Source organism: Dreissena polymorpha, chromosome 16 (genome assembly GCF_020536995.1).
Source record: "Dreissena polymorpha isolate Duluth1 chromosome 16, UMN_Dpol_1.0, whole genome shotgun sequence".
NCBI classification, from domain to species: domain Eukaryota; kingdom Metazoa; phylum Mollusca; class Bivalvia; order Myida; family Dreissenidae; genus Dreissena; species Dreissena polymorpha.
Window position 1 is genome coordinate 28,824,713 of NC_068370.1, and position 24,489 is coordinate 28,849,201.

The window sequence follows — 24,489 nt, forward strand, 5'->3', positions numbered from 1 at the left end:
TGAAAAATATTTTTTTAATCCCCAATGAATTTTGTGAAGTGTTTGCCAGGGAAATTGATGGTCAATTTTTTTTAAGCGGAAAGCTACATACAAACTTACTGTTTAAATGATCATTTTTTTCTAAACATGTATTCATATATTTTTGTGTATGTCAAGATATATCTTCTAAAAATTCTTAAAATGTTTCTGAGCCTGAACCATACTTTTTTTACTCTCTGTTACAGTATACATGAATCACCGTGGAAGTCTCTCAATCCATCCGTTTTTCCGTCTTTTTGTCCATTGAATAGTCCTTATATACAAACTGGTGCCAAGGCATTCCACCTCACTTTTTAACGTGCGAGACAGTCTTTCTTATGATATACAGTTATCCATTTGTAATTTAAGATCATCCCAGACTAAAAAAAATATTTAAAAAGCTATGCTACTTTTTAAAAATTAATTAACAACATACTGGATATCGCAACATGCGCCATGGGGGGATCGTTTGTCACTTTTGTGAGAAATTCTAATAACACGATTTAAACACAATTTAAAATGAAATATAACATGTGAAAAAATAGCTTCTCAATTTTTTGAATTTAAATGTTGTAACAAGGTTTAGTGTATACAGGCAAAATATGTAAATACTTGAATTCCAGAGGGTTTCTATAAGCCTTAGGCTTTCAATGCAATTGAGCTTAAGTAAGTATATACTGAAACTAAAACTACCGAGTTAACAAATTATATTACCTACATGTAAGGACATGTAATTGCACATTCCTACGGCATAAGCAAAATGTACTTTTTCATTCAGCTGTACATAATATTCATTATTTAAAAAAAAGACATTATGTATCATGTATTACTAATAAGATGGCTATTAGTATTATATTTCATTAATAAACATTGAAGTGGTATTTTCTTCCTTTATTTTCAGAAGTCGAGGACAGCAGAAATGTCGTAATTGGTGAGGATGAAGTCAGAATAGTTGCTGTGAAGGAAAACAATATCGGAGCAAGGGAAGAACTTAAACCTGATCACAAATACATAATTGCAAACAATGAAAAAGATTCAGATAGAAGTCACCTAACAGTTCATCATGAACATATTCCATATCGAAATGGAGACAATTATATAGTAAAGGGTAAAGGTGATTTAAACAATTATCAAATTGAATCTAGCAAGGAAAATCAATATAGTCAACTAAACACTGTTGGTAACAAGTCACAAAATGTGGTTATAGGGGAAAGGAGTGAACCATTGACTTCAGACACAATCAAAATAATTTCATACGATGAAAAACAAGACGCCCCGTCTCTGGAAAGGGAAGACCTGGTTAGTTCAGAGACTAGACAACGAAACGATCTGCAGAGTTTAGTGCCGCATTTGCTTCCGAAAAACTTTGTTCGACCTCGGCAGAATTCTGTCGAGGAAAAGTGTGACCAGTTTTCCTGCCTGAACAACGGAAAGTGTGTAGACGATGGGACGGTGTATCGTAGGAAGATGCGATGTGACTGCCCATTGGGATACATGGGACCTCGCTGTGATACAGGTGAATATTGTCTGATTACGATTAATTATATGATTATGATATTTATTTTTCCATTTGAAGTCTTTAGTATCTAAGATTAAGACTGTAATGTGAAGCTTGATTGCAGCAAAGGCCACAAAGTTATTGCGACTAATGGGTTCTCAGATATTGGAGCGTCTGGTTTGGATGGAACTCATGAATTGTAAAATACACATTCTAAATACCTTAGACTAAAAGACATTTTAGTTAAAATCTGGGTCATCTTACTATGCCATGGGCAACATTTATAACTCAATCTTGATGAAACTTAGTAAGGATGTGTATTTTGAAAGTATATTGGACAAGTTGTATCTGGGTCATATGCATATCAAAACTATGTCACCAGTTCAAATATATAAAAAAAATCTTATAATATTCTGGGGCCGTATTCATGACTCATGAGCATTGGTCAGAATGTTTATCTTTATAATATGAAGGTCATTTTTGAATCTGGGCCTAGTATGGTTAAAAAGTAGATCTACTGGTTAGTTCTTCAGCAATTGATGTTCTTACCAATACTTGTATTTGAGAAAATCTTGAGAACATTCCCAGAGTGAGAAATCAAGTCAAGAACATGCATGGTTTTCAAGGAAGACTCAACATCCATTTCACCATTACTTACATTTTATCTTCTGTATGCATAAATATGCTCTTAACCCTTTCCCACTCAGAAGCAAAGTGTTAATGGGTTTAAAGAACCAGCATAAACCAACAGCTTGCAAGTAACTCATAGTCTGTTTAGGATTTATGCTTTTATCTGCTCATCAGTATTTCAGGGGTTGGAATTGAAGCCTATAAAACTCTAAACTAGTAAGAAAAGTATTTTAATTTTATTTATTTAGTTTAAGGAACAATAAACTTAGTTTAAACCTATTTATTTTAGCTCGATTGCGTAGAAAGCCGTAGGCTTATTTGAAAAGCTTTTGAGTCCGTTTCCTGGGATTAGAATCAATATATAGTGTATATAGGGGAAATTTAAAGAACGCTCCCCACTGTGGGCATCGAAACCCGTGAACTCCCGATCGCAAGGCGGACACCATTATCCACTACACCACTGCAACTTTAATTAATTAAGGACTATAAACTTGTCAGAGTATCTAAGTGGTTAAGGGTTAAGCTGTAATTGGCAATCTTAACATGGCTGTTACAATATTTTAGATATTTTTACACAATTTTAAAATGCCTATGTATTCTTTCTAAAATGTTCTCGTTATTGAGTTAATGTCTATCTTTAAGTAAACAATTTTGAAAAATGGTGCTTGTCTCTAATCTTACCTTAGTCTTAAAAATCTTGCTGTAGAAATAATGTGAGAAATTTAAGCAAATAAATTTCTTGATATTCAGACATCATTAACAGAGGGTTTCTGCACATTCTGTTTGAACAGATGCTTTCATATTTATAAAGGAATTTTCATGAATCAAACACAAATTAAGCTAACAATTATCTCTGTCATGCAAGGTAATTTCTGAAATACTTGCACATTATCTGTCATCCGTGATTACCAAGTTTAATCACCATATTATGTTGTTAAGGAATTCATTTATCAATGAATGAGCAAGTTAAAATGTTCAAAATGAGAGGTGTGTTTAACCCTTTGCATGCTGGGAAATTTTTTGTCTGCTAAATTGTCGTCTGCTGAAGTTCTAAAAATAGATTTTTGTTCAATTTTTTTCAAAGAATACTATCAGAATATCAAACAGTTTGGATCCTGATGAGACGCCACGTTCTGTGGCGTCTCATCTGGATCTAAACTGTTTGCAAAGGCCTTCAAAATTCGGTTCCCGCTCTGAAAGGGTTAAAGAGTAATCTCATGACATCTCAGTAGCATGTCAGTAACCATTAGAGAGCCTTGTCTTGAACACATTGCCTGAGACTGGATCATTTCTGGATCATTTCTGCATCAGCATTCGTGAACGTTTGTCATTTTCTTCAAAGAAAGAAAGAGAACATGCTAGAACTTTAAGTCCGATTAAGCTAATGATCCATTTTTTATGCAATTCTCTGGAAATCATATTCCCTATTTCACATAGCATTTTTATTACTTTCTAGCTAGTAATGTGTGGATTAATTTTTAGAAGAAAATCAAGAATGTTTTGCTTAAGGAAGCAATAAGGCGTTTCCTAATAGGATGATTTAATGTTTTGGATGTTGACTTAGGATCGTTTGTACAAACAGTGATTGAAGATTTAATGAGAAATTATTTCACCACTCAAGGGCTGATATTGTTTTGCCTTCATTTTGACAGTGAATAGCTTTTTGTTTTTATGTCCCCCAGTCTATACTGGGGGACATATTGTTTTTGCCCTGTTTGTTTGTTTGTAGGTTTGTTGGTTAGTTTGTGTCAAACTTTAACATTGGCCATAACTTGTGCAATATTGAAGCAACTTGATATTTGGCATGCATATGTATCTCATGGAGCTTCACATTTTGAGTGGTGAAAGGTCAAGGTCCTCCTTCAAGGTAAAAGGTCAAATATATTCGGGGGCGGGGCATATTGTTTCCCAAACACATCTTGTTTTACAATTTTAAATGGTTCTTTGAATGGTTTCATTTTAAAATTGCTTTATAGACTTTTTTGCTTTTTGAGAAATATCAATGGGTGGTATGATATTACTGTTTGCATTACACTGGTTTTGAGTATGTCATGCAAAAGAAAACCTTATACATGTTGCCAATGAGAGCCAGAGGTTATAAAATGTACTCCCGTATAATCTAAGACTAAAGTTAATGGGCCAAATAATAAAGTTTCTGACTTGCTTAACACACAATGAATTAAACAAATTGAAGTTGAAATCTGCGATTCAGAACGTATTGTCCTTTATCTATTTCAGTTGTTAATGCCCGATATCCAAAATTCGCGGGCAACAGCTACCTGGCGTTACCAGTCTTGGCGAACAGTTTTCGGGAAATCGATCTTGCCTTCGAGTTTAAACCGGAGAAAGACAATGGCCTTCTGTTCTTCAGCGGTGAATTTGAAGATGCACACACCGATTTTTTGTCTGTGTCTCTCATTGATGGATTTGTTGAACTCAGGTAGTGTATTATTGGAGTTGTAGTATAGGCAATACAAAAAAAACTAAAAAAAGGTTTTATTTAATTGACAATACAAGATTTTTGTGAGAAGGACACACATGCAAATAATTTAGTCTATGTTATGCTATTATAAATAGATAATCACGTAGGCTTAGTAAATTAACAACTCACTGCTCAGCTTTTTTAACAACTTTTACGTGAATAATACTGTAGTTTTTAGCTCGGCTGTTTTTGGAGAAAACCTGAGGTATTGTCATAGCCAGCTCGTCGTGTCCGTTGTCCTGTCCGCCGTCTGCGTCGTGCTAATACCTTAACATTTTGAGGTTTTGAACTTGGCTCTAAAATCAAAGTGCTTCAACCTTCAACTTTGAAACTTCATATGTAGCTGCACCTTGATGAGTTCTACATGCCACACCCAATTTTGGGTCACTAGGTCAAAGGTCAAGGTCACTGTGACTTCTAAAAAAAGTATTCTGTCAAGATTTCATTTATTCAAAACTGCACCCGCAGCCGAGCGTGGCACCCGTTATGCGATGCTCTTATTCTATTAAATTTCTTCCTGAAGCTTGGTCAGAACATTTGTCCTAATGATATCTGGGGGAAATTCTAAACTGCATCATGGAGGGTCAGAATCTATGTCACAAGGTAAATAAAAGAAAAAAGTGTGAACTCTAGGGTCACCATTCATTTCCCAGTCCCAATGAAACTTGTGAAGATTTTTTTTATCCCACTGTTTCTCTGCCTGTCTGTCTGTCCGTCTTTTTTTCTTAAGCGCTTCTAGAAGTTTACCCTATATTTGGTGTGTGAGTCTAATAAAGTCCAAGTTTACTTACGGTCCATTGATTTTTGCACAAGTTATGGGCCTTGGACTTTTCTCTAGAATAACAGTTTTTCTTTACTGTTTTTCTAAATGCTTGCAGATATTTACCTGATTTTGAGTGTTTGAGTCTACCTACATGACTTACAGATCAAGTTCGAATTTTGATCTGGTCAGTTGATTTTTAGCTCGACTATTATATATGAAATATATATAGTGGAGCTATCCTACTCACCCCGGCGTCGGCGTTAGCGTCTGCGTCTGCGTTATCGTGAAAATGTTAAAGTTTTCGTACTACCCCAAATATTTTCTTTGTCCCTTGACATATTGCTTTCATATTTTGCATACTTGTTTACCAACATGACCCCAACCTATAAACAAGAGTAGACAACTATATCAAGCATTTTGCCATAATTATGGCCCCTTTTCCACTTAGAATATGCAGCAAATGTTAAAGTTTTCGTACTACCCCATTTATTTTCATTGGCCCTTGACATATTGCTTTCATATTTTGCATACTTGTTTACCAACATCACCCCAACCTTTAAACAAGAGCAGACAACTCTATCAAGCATTTTGTCATAATTATTGCCCCTTTTATACTTAGAATATGCATATAATTGATAAATCTATGTTAGAGATTGCGTACTACCCCAAATATTTCCTATATTCTTTGACATATTGCTTTTATATTTTGACTACTTGTTTACCAACATGACCCCCAACCTATAAACAAGAGCAGACCACTGTATCAAGCATTTTTACATAATTATGGCCCCTTTTACACTTAGATAATTGAATATTTTGCTTAAATTGCCACATTTCTTTATTTATAATCACATTTTATTATATGTTTGACAAAACAACACTTACCTGAATACCACCCAAACTATACCCCACGCTCCTACCCAGAATCCCTTCTCCCCCCAACCTCTCCCCCCCCCAATTTTTTTCAGCATCATCTTATAAATTATCCCACCCCACATTATACCCCCTCCCCCCGGCCCCCTACCACCCCCCCCCCCAAAAAAAAAATCATATTTTTTTTAAACATTATCTTATAAATTACCACAAACCACATTATACCCCCCTTTCAACCCCCCTAACCCCCCCTCCCCCAATTTTTTTTTCCTTTTTTTTATTTTTTAAAAAGATCGTCTAATAAATGACCACACCCCACATTATACCCCCTCTCAGCCCCCCCCCCCCCCCCCAATTTTTTTTTTTCCTTTTTTTATTTTTCAAAGATCGTCTTATAAATTATTGAATATGTACAATTTCCCCATGATGGCTTACGTTATGATGTCAATCACTCGAATAGTCGAGCGCGCTGTCCTCTGACAGCTCTTGTTTAAGAAGTTATCCTCAGACTAAGGAATTTTTGTTAAAATAACACTTCCAAAAAAGATGAAGGACAAGTTTTGTTCAGGTCGATTGATTTTTTACGAAGTAACAGGCGTTGGACAATAGCTGATTTGTGGCTTCAAAGTCCAGTAGGGGGCATTGTGTTTCGCAAACTCAGCTCTTTGTTCTTATGATATAATGGTCATGGTTTTATGGTAGTAATCTCTCTTTATAATGCAGTGTCTTTCAGCAACTTCAGAAACCAGCATCTCTTTTGTACCTCGAAAGTGTGTTCTATTTATATAAATCAATGAAACAATCACACTTTTTTACTTGCCTTATCAGATATGACTGTGGAACTGGGATGGGCACAGTTAGGTCATCAGCTCCTGTTGCTATGGATAAATGGAACACGTTGAGGATCAACCGGACAGAGAATCACGCCTCACTATGGTTGAATCAGCAACAACCTGTATATGGGGAGTCCCAGGTATTGATGTGGCTGAGGTTGTTATAAATGGTGCTGGGATTTAAGACTAAAATTTTGAAAATTCTTTAAACTATTGAATAATCTATTTTTATGTTTGTAAAAGTAATTTAATGATAAGCCTTAGTTCCCGTTTTCCACTAATATTTATAATTATGCTGCCACAAAGTTGAAGGCATTAAGCATTGCAGTCTGTTCAGACCTGGGCCATACTGGGGGCCGAACCAGGGAGGATGCAGCGGGGTCTTCCCTCACATTTTTTTTAATTTGGCACTTTTTTCAAGGTGAATAATAATGCTTACATGTTGTAAAAACACTTATTTTGTAATATAAATGTATTGTAATATAGAAAGTAATCAGCTGTATCATTTTTATGTGTGCTCATCAGATCTTATCCAAACTGTATTGTCATGAAGTACAAGGCAAATAAAGGATCACTGTGTAGAGATTAGTTTTGACATGCGATATGTTAGTTCCAAGTGCAAAGTTCAAGGTCACAAAGGTCAAATATGGTTGTTATACAATCTGTGACGGTAAATTTATTTTGTATCAAGGCATTTTCGAATAACATGCCACAAAAAATCACCATGTGCAGAATATTGGCAAGATATATGCAAACCTGTTAACTTATCTAAAACGTCAACGTCACTTACGTAATACAGTAGACTCTGCCTATACCGAACTCTCTGAAAACCGGAACTCTCCCAATTCCGAACAGTTGGGCCAGTCTTGTATTTTCTCCTTCTATTTCTTCGTTAAAAAAAATGTTGAATAAACCGAACTCTCTCAAAACCGGAAATCAAACGGATATCTTCGTGAATTTGGTCATTTTCAACGTAAAATAACTTGAGTAAACCGGACGGTCCTAATTCTCAAGATGCCAGAGGCGTGACGATTACAATACCTAGTCAGCACAGCGCGTGCGGTGTCACACATTTTGCTCGTGAAATCATCGATAATCGGATTAAACATACCATAAAGGTGTCAAGTCGTTATCGCGCTAAAGAATTCCGATTAAATAATGTAAAACAAACTGTGAATGTCTATAATAGACGTGCGGTAACACCAAAAAGTGATTGACTCAATTGTTTTATTAAGCTTATGATAAACAATTTAATTACAAAATTAATGCATGCCGTTGCGACGATTACTTTCTTGTGATCTTTTCGGGTAGTTTTAAAAAATCTGATAGCCATGTTTTTAAAGCTTAATTGGTTGTTTGTTTGTTTGTTTTTCAGATAAAAATGTGAGAATTATGACCGTTAAATATCCATCCATCTGTCTGCAAATTCATTCATTGCCTTTTCTTAATTTCAAACGCATCTTCAGCATTAATAGTCTCAAATCTACAAGTCTTCTCAAATCGTTATTCGTCAAAATTGTCTTTGAGGTTTAATTAATTCAGAGCTATTTATAGCGAACTCGAAAATGACTCACTCGCCTTTATGACAAATGTCACGTATGTACATGTATAAAGCACCACACTCACTTTGGGTATATTATCAAAACAAGTCGGTATGGAATGTGTTTTGCTATTTATCGAATAAAAACACATTTTTTAGCTCATCTATTTTTTGAAAAAAAATTATGAGCTATTGTCATCACCTTGACGTCGGCGTCGGCGTTGGCGTCCGGTTAAGTTTTGCGTTTAGGTCCACTTTGCTCAGAAAGTATCAATGCTATTGCATTCAAACTTGGTACACTTACTTACTATCATGAGGGGACTGGGCAGGCAAAGTTAGATAACTCTGGCGTGCATTTTGACTGAATTATGTGCCCTTTTTATGCTTAGAAAATTGAAAATTTTGGTTAAGTTTTGCGTTTAGGTCCACTTTTTTCAGAAAGTATCAATGCTATTGCATTCAAACTTGGTACACTTACTTACTATCATGAGGGGACTGGACAGGCAAACTTAGATAACTCTGGCCTGCATTTTGACAGAATTATGTGCCCTTTTTATACTTAGAGAATTGAAAATTTTGGTTAAGTTTTGTGTTTAGGTCCATTTTATTCCTTAAGTATCAAAGCTATTGCTTTCATACTTGCAACACTTACTAACTATCATAAGGGGACTGTGCAGGCAAAGTAATGTAACTCTGACTGGCATTTTGACAGAATTATGTGCCCTTTTTATACTTAGAAAATTGAAAATTTGGTTATGTTTTGTGTTTAGGTCCACTTTATTCCTACAGTATCAAAGCTATTGCTTTCATACTTGCAACACTTATTAACTATCGTAAGGGGACTGTGCAGGCAAAGTTATGTAACTCTGACTGGCATTTGGACGGAATTATGGGCCCTTTATACTTAGAAAATTGAAAGTTTGGTTAAGTTTTGTGTTTTGGTCCACTTTACCCCTAAAGTATCATAGATATTGCTTTCATACTTGGAACACTCGCAAACTATCATAAGGGTACAGTAAAAGGACAAGTTGCATAACTCTGGATGTCATTTACGGAATTATGGCCCTTTTTTGACTTAGTAACTTTTAATATATGGTTTAATTTTGTGTTTCGATCCACTTTACTTCTTAAGTATCAAGGCTATTGCTTTCAAACTTCAAATACTTTCATGCTATCATGAGGTTACTGTACCTGGCAAGTTGAATTTTACCTTGACCTTTGAATGACCTTGACTCTCAAGGTCAAATTATTAAATTTTGCTAAAATTGCCATAACTTCTTTATTTATGATTAGAATTGATTGATACTTTGACAAAACTACTCTTACCTGACATACCACAATAGACTCCACCCAAACCATCGCTCGTGACACCCCCTCCCCCCCCCCCCCCGAATCCCCCCCACCCCTATTTTTTTTTTTTTAAGATCATCTCACAAATGACCACCACACCCTCACACTATACCCCCCCCCCACCCCACCCCCTCCCCAAATTATTTTTTTTTAACAGTTAAAAAACAAAACTATTTATTTTGATTATTTTATGTTTGAAATACCGTCCAACCATTGCACCCAAGAATCCCCCCCCACCCCCCTTCCCCCCACCGAATCCCCCCCCCCCCCCCCCTAATTTTTTTTTTTTTTTTTTTTTTAAGATCATCTCACAAATTTCCACCACACCCTCACACTATACACCCCCACCTCACCCCCCCCCATTTTTTTTTTGAAACGGATAAAAAACACAAATATTTATTTTTATTATTTTATGTTTGAAATACCGTCCAACCATCGCACCCAAGAATCCCCACCCCTTACCCCCCCCCAACCCCCCCATTTTTTTTTCATTTTTTTCGCATTTTTGGAAGATAGTGTAATAAATGTCCACACCCCCACACAATGCACCCCTCTTCACTCCACCCCTCCCTCCTTTGTGATTGAAAATGAGAGTCCCTTCACCTTTAAAAAGAAAATAGATGAGCGGTCTGCACCCGCAAAGCGGTGCTCTTGTTTGAAGAATGCTTTAAACATAAACCTTACATGAGTACAGTTATCACATGGTACATGTAGAGTATATGGTTTGTTTTATTCTTATATGATTTTGTACACAATACATACAATGTATATTTCAGCAATATGCATACTCTGGGTAAACCGGAACTCTCTGAAAACCAGACAATCAGTCCGGTCCCCAGACCATACGGCTTACAGAGAGTCTACTGTACAACTGTCTGTGTCCATACATGTGTTGTTGGTTCATCCAAAAAAAACAAACTTTTCCGGATTCTTGATCAGTGATGTCTTTTTACAAACATGTGTTTTTGGTTCATAAAACATCTTAGTTATCAAAGTTTCCTGAATTCAGGGATCATACACTAGATTGACCTTGCGGCTAAACCTCTACATTGGAGGTTATGACAGTTTTGAGTGGATCAAGAACAGGGTTGGCATGGTGACAGGGCTAACTGGCTGCATGGAAAAGGTCATCATCAACGGATACATGTATGATCTTCGTAAAGCTGACCTTGTTGGGGATGCACAGTTTGGTGTAAATGTTGGTAAGGCACAGTTTTAGTTGAAATATTTAAATTTATAATTATCATAAAGGAGTGTTTAAATGAATAGTTCACATACTCAATATTTATTATCATTTATATTTTTTATGTATGATCTAATGAATATTTATTTATTATCACTGTACAAACATGAATTGACAAAAAAACAATTTTAATGTCAATTTTCCACAGTTTGTCTGCATGTAATGTAACCTATAAGTTTATGCATGATGTAGATGCGCAAGACAATTTTTATGTCCAGTGATTCATTTCTCAAGCGATTGAACTTAAAGTGAACATATGTAACACATCGAAGTATAGATGTGCAAAACACTTTCATTTCCAGTGAATCACACTTAAATTAGTTATTTGCCCTTGACATTTTATGGAAGAGCTTAAGATATTGTAAGTTTGTGGTGTGAACTACTTCTACATTTGCCAAGCGATTAAGTTGAAACTTGAGGATTACCGGAATAAACCCCCTTCGGAAGAAACCCCCTTCCTTAAAAACGGCATAGCGGAACAAACTCGCTTTCATATTTTGCATACACGGAACAAACCCCCTTCCTTAGCGGAAGAAACCCCCTCCATTAAAAACGCCATAGCATATGAGTGTGTATCGCAACCGTTGTTTATTTTTTGGTGTTTTCACTTCATATATACTAATACTTGTAAATGCAGCATCAACATATCAAAACAATATCCAGGAAAGAGAAAATAATGCATTGGAATATAAACCATACTTTCGTTCTGACAATTGACGAAATGGCTCGATGTACGAAGTGAATCTTAATTTACTTTAAGTGCAGATTCATTCATACGACACACAGACACAATTTTGTTATACGGATAATTTCGGGACATTACGGGACAGTATATTGACATGTTAATTCTTTTCTTTTCAGCTTCAACTCAATTCAACAGTGAAAAAAGCGCTTAAAATCACTTTGAATGAATGTGCGAAAATCGGATGAAAGAAGTGTACCGGCCTTTTGTTCACAAGTTGTTAATGATACACATTAAATATTCAAGCTGTGAATCTCAATTCGACGGTGAAAAACGCGCATAATATCACTTTAAAAGAAGGTGTGAAAAACTGATTATAGGAGTGTACTGGTCGTTAGTTCACAAGTTGTTAATTCGTTAATTTACTTGCATTCGTTAAACTAAGATTATAAGAGTTTTATATGTGTTAAATTGTACTATATAGATAAAAATATGTTACAATAACCCAAAATAGGCAAGAACTTTTTACATTGATGGCGAATTTAATAAAATGCAGCAACGACAAATTAGCGCCCCGCGCCGATCGTGACGACGATATTACGTACAAATTTTCCTACAATAACCAAAGCAGTCGTCTTTTTATTAGGATCGGAGTTACTGTTCCTGTGTCGTAAGAATATCTAGCGTATTTACAAAATATTTTACAAAAAACGTGCATATTCTTTCTTTATGGAAGGGGGTTTGTTCCGCTATGGAAGGTGGTTAATTCCGCTATGGAAGGGGGTTAATTCCGCATATGCAAAACTACCGAGGGGGTTTGTTCCGCGTATGCAAAATATGAAAGGGGGTTTGTTCCGCTTTGCCGTTTTTCGGGAAGGGGGTTTCTTCCGAAGGGGGTTTCTTCCGTACACCAACTTGAAATATGTTATAACATTTAAGTATATTTGTGCAATACAAATTGCACAACATTAGAATAACCAGAGGTACACAAATTCATGATGTCCATGACACATTTTCAACAGACAGCGATCATGAATAACGTTCCCTTGAGTCATCATGGTTGCTAGGTCTGTGATTAAGCAGTGTGGACGTATTTTCAACTAACCTTTGTAATAAAGCTCTAGTTTGTATAGTAATGAAGCATACAATGAAAAGAACAATTGTTTCTTTTGATAAATGATCAGATATTTATTTAATGCGAATTGATAGAGGAAGTATATTTGAGCTTGTTAAGTAAAATTGTAAACTGTAAGCACATCTATATATTTTAGGAGATTGCAGTGAGGGTTTGTGTACAAGGGTGGCGTGTGAGCACGGTGGGACATGTATGGTTACTTCCCCTTACTCCCACGTGTGCCTATGTCCCTTGAGAACAGGGGGAGACAACTGTCAGCATGGTGAGTTACCTCTGCTGACAGCTTCATGATTTTACTAAGTGATTAAGTGATGCAGGGCTCATTGTTTAAAAAATTTAACTAAGCAGATTGCCTCTTGTCATATAATTTTTTAAATACCAACAAAATAGTCAACCAAATTATGCATAAGTGGGGAAACTACATAAATATAAATGCATAATAAAAATACAATTCAAATGAATGAATATTATTCACATGTTATAGATTTTATCATATATTTTCTTATGAATTAAGTTAATGCCATATAATTTGTATTAATCAAAAAGGTTGTAATGATAGTTTAAATTGCAATTTGACTTCAAATAAATATATTCCATGTATTTATAATAAACACTTTTTAAGTGTTTGCTCATTAAAGATTATTCTTCATGTAGCATATTGTGTTTAATTATGTATATGCTGTTAACTGTTTCAACTTGTTACAGTTCTAGATGTGCATATACCAGAATTTCAAGGTCATTCCTATCTGGAACTGAAAGGCCTGGGCAGAACAGCTCTTTTGTTCCTTGACATTGAAATTGTCTTTAAAGCAGAGAGCCCCAATGGTCTGATAGTCTATAATGGATACACACTGGACAGAGTTGGTGATTTTATTTCCTTGGCACTTGATGGTGGATTTATTGAGTATCGGTTTGACCTTGGCACTGGACCTGCAATTATAAGGTATGGCAAAGTTAACTCTTTTCAATTAATTTGATACAAAGCTTTCTTTGATAAGATCTTTTTTGGAAGGCTGTATGATACGCATGATTCATTTTTATGAATTCATATTATTAATATACAATAAGTTTTTAAATGCAAGTATTTAAAATGTTTGTCTTAAATATAAAATTAAAACAACCTAGAATGTTATATAATGCCATGAAATCTTCATGCATTTATTATAACATTCAAATTTAAACAGCTTTACAATGGTAGTCGAGTTTCTTCTTGTAATTGATAACTTTAATGTTTATATATTTCTTCCAAATCAATGCAGCTGAACCACTGTGGACGGATAATTAAACATGACTACTTTAATATAAGTTTTCTTTCAGATTAAGATAAAACATTCAGTTGAAGCACTGGCATAACGCAAAATCTCATAAATGAACTACCAATTATAATTGAATTACTAAAGCATCATATGTATTCCAAATCATGGCACCTGTTACTGTTGAACCACTTTACATTATATTTATTGCTATTTGCTGCAAACAATATGGTTGAACCACTTTAACATAATATTTATTGCAAGTAGCAGAAACCTATACCGTTGAACAACTTAAACATTATACTTATTTCAAGTCCCTGCAACCAATTAGATTGACTGATTTTCACATCATATTTATTGCTTGTTGCCGCATGCAACTGAACCACTTTATAATAATTTTTATTCTTAATCACTGTAACCAATACAATTGCACAACTTCAACATCATATTTATTCGAAATTGTGGCAGCCGTTTATACAATGGAATCTCCTTGAAATCCTATTTTTTTCAATTACGGGCAACCTTAACAATTGCACCACTTTAACATCATAAATATTCCTAATCGCAGCAACAAATATAATGGAACCCCTTAAATATATTTTTTCTTCAGATCTCGTCAACCAATTAAACTGAACCACTGGCATACCGTGAAAATCTCTCGGACAGGCATGGAGGGGGTCATGGAGGTGGATGATGATGAACGAGTGATAGGTCTCTCCCAGGGGGCCTTCACACAACTCACAGTCACCCAGAACATGTTCATTGGGGGTCATCGGAACTTTGATGAGACATCAAAACAAGCCAATGTTACTAAGTCATTTGTGGGCTGTATTCAGAAGGTAGCACTGAAATGGGTATTGTATTATAATGGTGACCAATAACTTTGTATCAGAAATGTTATGCGTATTGTATTTTAATGGTTTGAATATATATCCAAAATGTCATGGTTATTGTATTAAAAGGCCTATGAACAGATGAGTCATGGGTATTGTATTTTAATGGCTTGACACTGTGTCAGAAATCTCCTGGGTATTGTATTGTAAATGGCATTAACATGCGTCAGAAATGTGATGGGTATTCTATTTTAATGGTTAAAGATGAATCAGAAATGTAATAGTTTTTGTACTTTAATGCCTGGAACAATTGTCAGAAATCTCCTGAGTATTGTTTTTTTAATGGCTTGAATATTTTCCTGAAATTTCATGGCTATTGTATTTTATTGGCTTGAACATGCGCCTGAAATGTCATGGGTATTTGTTTTTTAATTGCTTGAACATTGGTCTGAAATGCCATTGGTATTGTTTTTTTAATGGTTTGAACATGCGCCTGATATGTCATCTGTTATACATTTGTCAATATTTCCTTGGTATTGTATTTTCATGACTTGACTATGTGTCCAAATTTCCTGTGCTTTGTATTTAAATGTCCTAGCATGTATCTGAAATTGTGGTCTCATTGTATTTCTTTCGCTTGAAAATAAAAAAAAATGTAATAGTACATCGAAATACACCAATGTCACAATGTCATTTGTTGGCTGTATTCAGAAGGTAGCACTGGAATGGTTATTGTATTTTTTGGCTTGAATATATAACCGAAATGTCATGGTTATTGTATTTTGAGTGCCTGAATGAATGTCAGAAATGTCATGGGTATTGCATTTAAAGAAATCTTCTGAGTAATGTATTTTAATGGCTTGAAGATGTGTCTTTTTTCCATGGAATGGTATTTTCATGGCATGAACAACTGTCAGAAATCTCTGGGTATTATATTTTAATGGCTTGAAGATGTATTGTAACAGATATGCCATTGGTATTGTGTATTAGATTCACGCAGGGAAGGGGCTATATTGGGGTCACACGGTCATTTTGGCAGTCGGTCTGTCCACAAAAGTGTGTTGAGCAATCTGCCACTTGTCACGCCATTGAATTAAACTTAGTCACCATGAAGTGTTAATGTGCCACTCCCTGTTTTCATTCTCAATGATCCACCCATTCCTGAGTTATTTTCCCATAGCAGGCAAACCGTTGTGGAGGTATTAGTTATGTTTTTTACAAGGTTCTAGTAACGGCTTGAACATGATTAAGTTATCTGCACAAAGGCAGGCAGATAAGTTTATTTAGAAAGACCTATTAATAAAAAAAATCTTACTAGAAATTTTTCTTTTAATGAGGATTATAGGGGAGTATTACATCTTGTATCTTTGAAGCAGAAAATACATTTAGAAGTCAGGAATATATGTAGGGATTTATATCTCGAAAAATTCTTGATCACGGTTGAAGCTGTTTTAGTTGTAATAAATACAGCTGATGACAGGATGATTGATTTACGTAATTGTAGTTGAACATTACGATATATTTGAAGTAGTTGTAGTTGAACATTATGATATATTTGAAGTAGTTGAACATTATGATCTAATCAAACTGATAAACTCTTATCCAAATTTTGTATTGTAACATCTACGATGCTAATGGGAAAATATAAAGACTGGTACAATATCCTATGTATAGTATAATACAGTTCTAATTACTGTTTGAAAAAATGTGGGCGGAGCCTTTTGCATTGGGAAACATCATGTTCTAAGACAAGAATTGGGAAATTGGTGTTGTGTTTTGTTGCTTACAAAATCTTAACCCTTGAAAATGAAGGTGTTTTTAATATGATTACTACTTAGAATCAGCTTATAAGCTGGATATGCAGATGAACTTGATGTTGAGATTTATTAAAACAATATTTGTGTTAAACTTGATTGGGATTTTCATGCATTCATTAGGCCAAGGAAAAATATACATGTTTTGTCATTGAGAATGGGGACGCATTTCTGCCAAAATAATTGAACAAAAACATCAACACTTGTCTGGGTATATCTTACAGCTAATAATCAACAAGAAGCATATTCATCTGCTCAAGGACGCCATATCAGGGGTGAACGTGGAGAACTACGGTCATCCGTGTGTTGGAGACCCGTGTTTGCATGGTGGTCTGTGCACTCCACATGGGGATGTCTTCACCTGCCACTGTTCACTCGGTTACATGGGGAATACCTGCAATAAAAGTGAGTGGCTTTGTTAATGAGTTACACTTAGAAAGCATGCTATAAAAGTGAGTTTCTTTGTTACTTGATTATATTGACAAAGTTGTAAAATCTCACAGATACAAATTATCTTTAAATGGGTTAGAAAGGGAAGAAAACATGAAAGGGACGGGCTTTGTGAATAAGTTAGATTGAGAAACAAGCCAAGAAAAAGAGTGACTTTGATATCAAGTAACATGAAGAAAACCAGCCAAAAATGAGCGAATATTTCTTGGTTTAATGGCTAAACTTTTCATTACGTTGATTAGTGACTTTATGACTGAATTACATAGCGGAAAAGCCTGCCATAAAATTAAATGGCTTTGTTGCTCTGCTATATGGTGAAAACCTGCCATAAAAAATGAGATCCTTTGTTAACAGGGTACGTGGGGAAAACAAACCATACATAACGGGGTACGTGGGGTAAACATACCATAAATATGGGGAATATATGCCATGCAAGTGAGTGACTGTGTTTATGAGTTACGGGGAAAGAATGCCATAAAAGTGAATTTCTGTGTTATTTGGTTAGCGGACGAAAACATGAAGTAAAAGTAAATTGCTTTTTTACATGTTACATGGGAAAAACATGTCATGAAACTGATAGGCTTGTTTCTTGGTTTGGTGGGGTAAACACGCAGTAAACTTGTGGCTTTGTTAATTGGTTACAGAATGAAAACATATTATAAAAGTGAGAGGCTTTGTTGCTTGGTTTTATTGGGAAAACATGTCATAAAAGAGAGTTGCTTTGTTTCTTTGTGTCATAGGGAAAAAATGCCATGAAAGTGGTTTTGCACGAGATCCCGTCGGAAATTGAAACGTCAGAATTGGTTGTTCAAATCTATATTAATACATTGTTCGTTAGTAGAGTAGAGGGAGCTAGAGAGTAAGAAACCGCCGAACATTACGGTCACACAATTTGTTATTGTCATGGCGCCAATAGGCCATTACATTTAACTTACAGTTTAGATTATTTTACGAACATTGGAAACGTTGTGTTGAAATTAAGTCAATAGGAAATAATCGTTATGAACATTGAAAATGACTTTAGTATGTTTATCATTATGTGTGTTAAAGATTATGTCACATTAGTCTTCAGAGGTCAAACAAGCATAATTCCAAGGGTATTTCAACCTGACATGATACAATCAGTAAACACAAGCCATATGGATGTTCAAAGAGCAAAGGACGCGCTTTTGGTCCGGCATGATAAAAGAGAACACTGAACACGTGTTACAGTGCTGTCTTTGCACGAAGTACAGACCGCCATATTCAAATGCGTCATAAGTTCAACATCACATACCCGACAGACCGTGGCAACATGTTCCGACTGTCAGTTTTACTTTGCATGGCAGAGTCTACTTGGTAACTGTTGCCGCATGCTGTAATTTATCCAGTTAAAACTTTAAAATTGACTATTTGCCTGAAATGAAAGTAGCACTGTAATCAGAAATTTTTAAGTACACTGTTCGGAATACAAATTGAATGGCCTTTTTTGCCAAAGAATGGAGTTTCAAGCAGTAATTTTATAGCCCATTAAATCCACAGTTAAACGGGATTTGCAAAAATGCAGTTAAAACCGCAAACAGACTGCCCATAAGGGCAAAGGAAACTGTGGACAAGATCCAGATATTAAACTTTAAGAGTATAGAAACATCCCTCTAAGTTGTGGTTACTCACCATCTCAGTTATTGATAGGAATAATCTGTATTGCCTGTATGTAACAAACAACTTACACCTCAAGCCGTTAGCCAAAAAAAGTTCACAGTGCATAGCAAAAGCAGAAACAAAAGCCTTATTTTCAAAGATCAACAAAACCTCCCCCACATGTCAAGGTTAATGATCATATGTGTCGTGTTCTGAGAAAAATGGGCATAATGCATGTGCGTAAAGTGTCGTCCCAGATTAGCATGTGCAGTCCGCACATGCAAATCAGGGACGACACTTTCCGCATTTATGGTATTTTTAGTTTCAAGGAAGTCCCTCCTTACCGAAAATCAAGTTTAGGCGGAAAGTGTCGTCCCTGATTAGCCTGTGCGGACTGCACAGGCTAATCTGGGACGACACTTTACGCACATGAATTAAGCCCAGTTTTCTCAGAAAAACACACATATAAACATGCAAATAGGAAAAAACATGGGAACAAGGGAAAATATTGCATGCTTAAACTGATATAACGTATATAATTCAGGGTCAAGATGGTAGAAGCTACCGTCGCAACAGGGTCAAGATGGTAGAAGCTACAGTCACAACACATGATTTCTTAATATCCCTCAAGTCCGCAGAGAACTTCCCACCATATCCACAATTTGTAACTTCCCGCCAATTATTTCAATGATGGAACAAGTATCCAAATTCCCCTTCTGAGCCACTAAGGTCAAATCAAGGAATCAATACTTTCGCCAACCTACCAAAACCTGAAGCCAAAGAAACGCCATATAACCTTATCTGACACAATCAGACTGATTGGTAAAACCAAACAACATTTACATCAGTCCTCAACTGGTTGTTAAATGATCCATGATACAAGTAAACATAACCGTCTTATAATGAAGCATTTAGTGGTCATCTTTGCAATACTTAACCCCATCTCCTGTCGGATACTTACAACAGCTCAACTTTATCAATAGTTGAACATTTGTTAATTACACTTTGTCAATGTAATTTCAATTGATCTTTGTTAATTATTTGATTACTTTGTGGTATTGTATAAGTGTGTAGTCTTATTTAAAAACAATGGAGATGTAACATAATCTGATTCCTTCATCAATCGATTTATAGATTTATCAGAATTATTATAGATTGTACCTGATAGCTGACCACTGCATGAAGCAAGCATCGGTTTTTTAATAAATTCGAAAGAAGCAACACTTGTTACCTGTTTGGTTTATATCGAGACTTTCACGTTTGTGATTGACGAGCCTAGTTGTCTTATCATACACAATAACATCAACCACACAGTATTACAAAAGTGAGTGACTGTGTTAATGGCTATTGGGAGAATTTGACATAAAAGTGCATGACTTTGTCAATGGGTTCAACAGGAAAAACAAGCTTAAAATTGAATGGCTTTAATAATTGGTAAGATGAGAAAAATATACCATACAAGTGAGTGTCTTTTATATAAGGATTTGTTGGTAAAAACTTTCTATTAAAATACAAATGGTACGAGATTAGTTGTTATCGTATGACAGTGCGGGATTCAATATCATCTAAAGGTATGAAATATGAACTGATATTTTTTCAGAGCTCAACTTGGAAGATGCTATTCCGAAGTTTTCATCAGATAGCTTTTTGAAGTATACACATGATGACATAATAAAAAGGTACGTTGCAATACAATTAGTTTGACATACAGTCACACAACATATGTTCACAACTTTATTCTTCAAATGTTACCGGTAATGAATTTTTTTACTGAAGTATATATATATATTTCCAAATGCTGATGGTAAAATCTTTGTCAACATACACAGTTATGAAATAGCAGAATGCCATGGTTCATCAGACTAGCAGATTTGTTAATATGTGTAATAATTCGGGGGTGGCAGCTTTGATCTGCCGCTCAATCCTTAATTACTAACTTGTCTTTCATATGACACATTAAACAGAGATTACTAGGTGCTTCACGCGGGGCTCTTAAGAAATGGTAATCTCTTCACCAGGGCTTCTACTGTATCTTTAACTATCCCGCGTACTCTAACTAATAAGTCCTTTTGGTGGAAACGGTCATGTGGTCAATATCCGGTTCACTCGATACAAACCTTCTACACAAGTCATGCTGTTAGGGGTATACTGTTAGCATGGTATCTGTCTGTCTGTCTGTCTGTCTGTCTGTCTGTCTGTCTGTCTGTCTGTCTGTCTGTCTGTCTGTCTGTCTGTCTGTCTGTCTGTCTGTCTGTCGACACATGCATGTCTAAAGAATTTGTGGGGCTTCATGTGGTATATATCATATTGTATACACATGTTCATTTGTTTTATACATTACATTTAACTTTATAGTCTTCAATAGGTAATTATGTATTTCAGGATTGTTGGAAACAGATTAGACGTTCATATTTCAATCAAAACAACATCATACAATGGTCTTTTTCTCTGGAGTGGTCCAGATCAGATGGAAAACAATAGTGACTACTTTGCGCTAGGTTTCATAGATGGAGCTTTACATTTCCGATACAACCTTGGAAGTGGGGAGGCTATATTGACATACAACAACTCTAAGCTTTTTGATGGCAACTGGCATTATATTTATGTTCAAAGGTACTGTGTTCTGATGTTTGTGCATTCTAAGGTACAGTTTCTCAGTAGATAATTAGAACATTTGTAAAAAAAGTAAACATAATTCATTATTTGGGTTCATCAATAGTGTATATTTTGTTTTTACTAAGTGAGTTTACAGTAAGTAATTATTAAATACATTTATAAATTAGGTACACAGCCGTTTATATTCACTTTATTGATTCTAAGCTATGATGCATTTCGTTTCACTCATTTGAGCATATTTTAAATATCTATTCTGAAAAAGTAACACAATATCATAACACACAAAAACGAATTGCATTGTGTTAATTGCAGTGTCATGTATTTAATACTGTCGTTTTTTCTATAATATAAGTCATCTTAACCAGATTGACATTTTGCACTTGTTCACTTGTATTATCTTTGTTTTCCGGTTTCAATAATTTTTAACTGTATTTTATATATACTACCCAAGTAACCTATTGTTTGCTTAAAATTTTCCTGTAAAACAATAATGTAAGACACTTTTGATCAGTTGCGGTTATTATCTCTATTTAAGTTGATTGATTTAAACAAAATGTCTGATTTGCATTATCTTGTTGTACGAGAAGTCCTGCTTGTAAAACAACTATGCCAGAGCATGTTTATAGTTTGGTTAAATGGTTATGGATTCAAATTGACATAATTAAAATGTCTAATGGCACTCATTATTTTTTGTACATAAGTCCATTGAAATGACTGAATTAACAAAAAATGTCTGGTAGATACCATACCACATCTAGCGTTTAAAATATTGCTATTGCTATATGGAACACTGATATTTTATGGGTAAACTTTATTTTTACGAAATTGTTGCGAAATATTAGTTGATTTCCAGTATTTATGTTACTTAAGTAATCAGAACGACAACTAAACTAAACATTCGGATAACATGTTTATTAAGAATCTATTTGCACTTAAATTAAATTTCTTTTGTCACATTACAACTTTCGAGGTGAATAGGGCTAGTTCACAACAATACAAGACAAATATATATTTATGTTCGTATAATTTACAGCTTAGACAGTTTTAATAATAAGATATAATTTTATTAAAAAAAATACAGATATTCAACATGTTAGGCAATACATTTACGGAAGAACGACGTATTCATGAGAGCTGCATCGTGCGTCCGAAGCTGCCCGAAGCCAATCTCGCGTTCGCTCGTTAATGTTCGCATATTGTAGCTGGATATTCACATGGAATATATTATGAAACAAAAATAAAACGAGCATTTTGTATCGCGTTAAATCTATGTTACCATACCACATCTAGCGTTGACATTTTGGCTATTGCTATATAAGGAACACTGACTTGTATGTGATGACTTTTTATTTCGAAATATTGTACGAATTATTCGATGATTTTGAGTGTTTATGGGCTTTATGTAAACAATCTGACTTTAGAAAAAATACAAACAACATCTACATCAATTTGCAACTTAAAGACATACCAAAGTGCCTTATATAGCATGAACAAAGACATCCTTTTTGTGAAATAAAATTGAATCGCAGACATCTTTGAAGGCCCTATGCAATTAATGCTTTAATTAATTATCATCGATTGTACATGAATTTGTTCTTTGTTTCAGAACAAGCCAGAATGCCAAGTTATCCATTAATGGCAAGGATATTGTACAAGGCAGTTCCAAAGGCAGCTACACAATGTTGAACACAAACAATATACTCTATATTGGTAAGAGCTGAACACAAACAATATACTATATAGTGGATAGAATTGAGCACAAACAATAAACGCTAATTGCAAAGAGTTGAGCACAAACAATTTACTCTGTATTGGTAAGAGTTGAACACAAACAATATACTATACACGGGTAGAGTTGAACACAGATAATATACTATATAATGGTAAGAGTTGAACACAAACAGTATACTCTACAAGGGTAGAGTTGAACACAAACACTTTTTGTCAATATTGGTAAAAGATGACTATAGGCATTGTACTCTACATTGTCAAGAGTTGAACACGAACAATATACTATACTTTCGTAAGATTCGACCACAAACACTTTCTGTCTATATTTGTTAGAGTTGTACACTAGCAATGTGCTCTAGTTCTGTATAAGTTGAACACAGACTGAATGCTGTACATGTGTAATAGGTAAGCAAAGACAATATGATCTACATGAGTAAGAATGGAGCTTACCAACATTATGCTTTATGTTGGAGCCTTTGGAGAAAGCATGAAATGATATCTCTTGTGCTTGTGTGTTGTTTAGTCTATTGTGTTCTTTACGCAGTCGAAAGATGATCGCCTAATCCAGTATAGACAGATGATGGTGGTTTTCTTCTGAACAGGCACTTGCTTATTAATGTCTTTTATACTGATTGTGTTTCCTGTAGGTCTGCGTCCACTCTTAGCTCCGCCATTCTGTCTGCTTCATAATTTCAGTGTATTCCGCAGTGTCAGGTGGTCCGCAGGAGATCAGTTCTGAATCACTCAATATTTTGTAGTGCTGCTGTGAGGCAAGGATGTTGCATTGCTTTTGCAGCTTACAGGACAGAACAGACACTGCATCCGTTTAGAAGACTATCTGGGAGTATTGGTCTAATTTGATGCCGCTACTGTTTGCACAGATCAACGTTATCTCCTGACCCCTGTTTTTCTCGTCATTTAAGGCTTTTGTTGGTCTCCACAGCTTGGTGGTGTCTCTCTTTATGATCAATTTTGATATCTTTTATCTTCAAGTCTTTCTTGAACTTTCAAGCTTGATTATCAGATACTGGACCTGGCTTTCTAGGAGTTTGATTTTTTGGGAGGTTGGTGTGGTGGGGGTATCAGCCTCCTCTCTGGTTTAGGTGAGGTTGTTGTGCGCTTTCT

General features: G+C 35.2%; 1 protein-coding gene across 3 annotated transcripts in view; it reads left to right on the forward strand.

The window, feature by feature from the left end:
- The window catches only part of LOC127862663 (pikachurin-like), a 232,930-nt gene that overhangs the window by 91,376 nt on the left and 117,065 nt on the right, over nt 1-24,489 (forward strand). For all 3 annotated transcript variants that reach the window (XR_008040726.1, XR_008040727.1, XM_052401869.1), the window contains exons 3-13: nt 920-1,534; nt 4,385-4,586; nt 7,093-7,237; nt 10,997-11,189; nt 13,184-13,309; nt 13,753-13,990; nt 14,911-15,139; nt 17,172-17,352; nt 20,618-20,696; nt 21,400-21,630; nt 23,240-23,343. Coding sequence is in view for 1 of the 3 variants with exons in the window: in XM_052401869.1 (XP_052257829.1) it covers nt 920-1,534; nt 4,385-4,586; nt 7,093-7,237; nt 10,997-11,189; nt 13,184-13,309; nt 13,753-13,990; nt 14,911-15,139; nt 17,172-17,352; nt 20,618-20,696; nt 21,400-21,630; nt 23,240-23,343 (2,343 nt within the window). In the remaining 2 variants the exon portion in view is untranslated. The remainder of the gene's footprint in view (nt 1-919; nt 1,535-4,384; nt 4,587-7,092; nt 7,238-10,996; nt 11,190-13,183; nt 13,310-13,752; nt 13,991-14,910; nt 15,140-17,171; nt 17,353-20,617; nt 20,697-21,399; nt 21,631-23,239; nt 23,344-24,489) is intronic.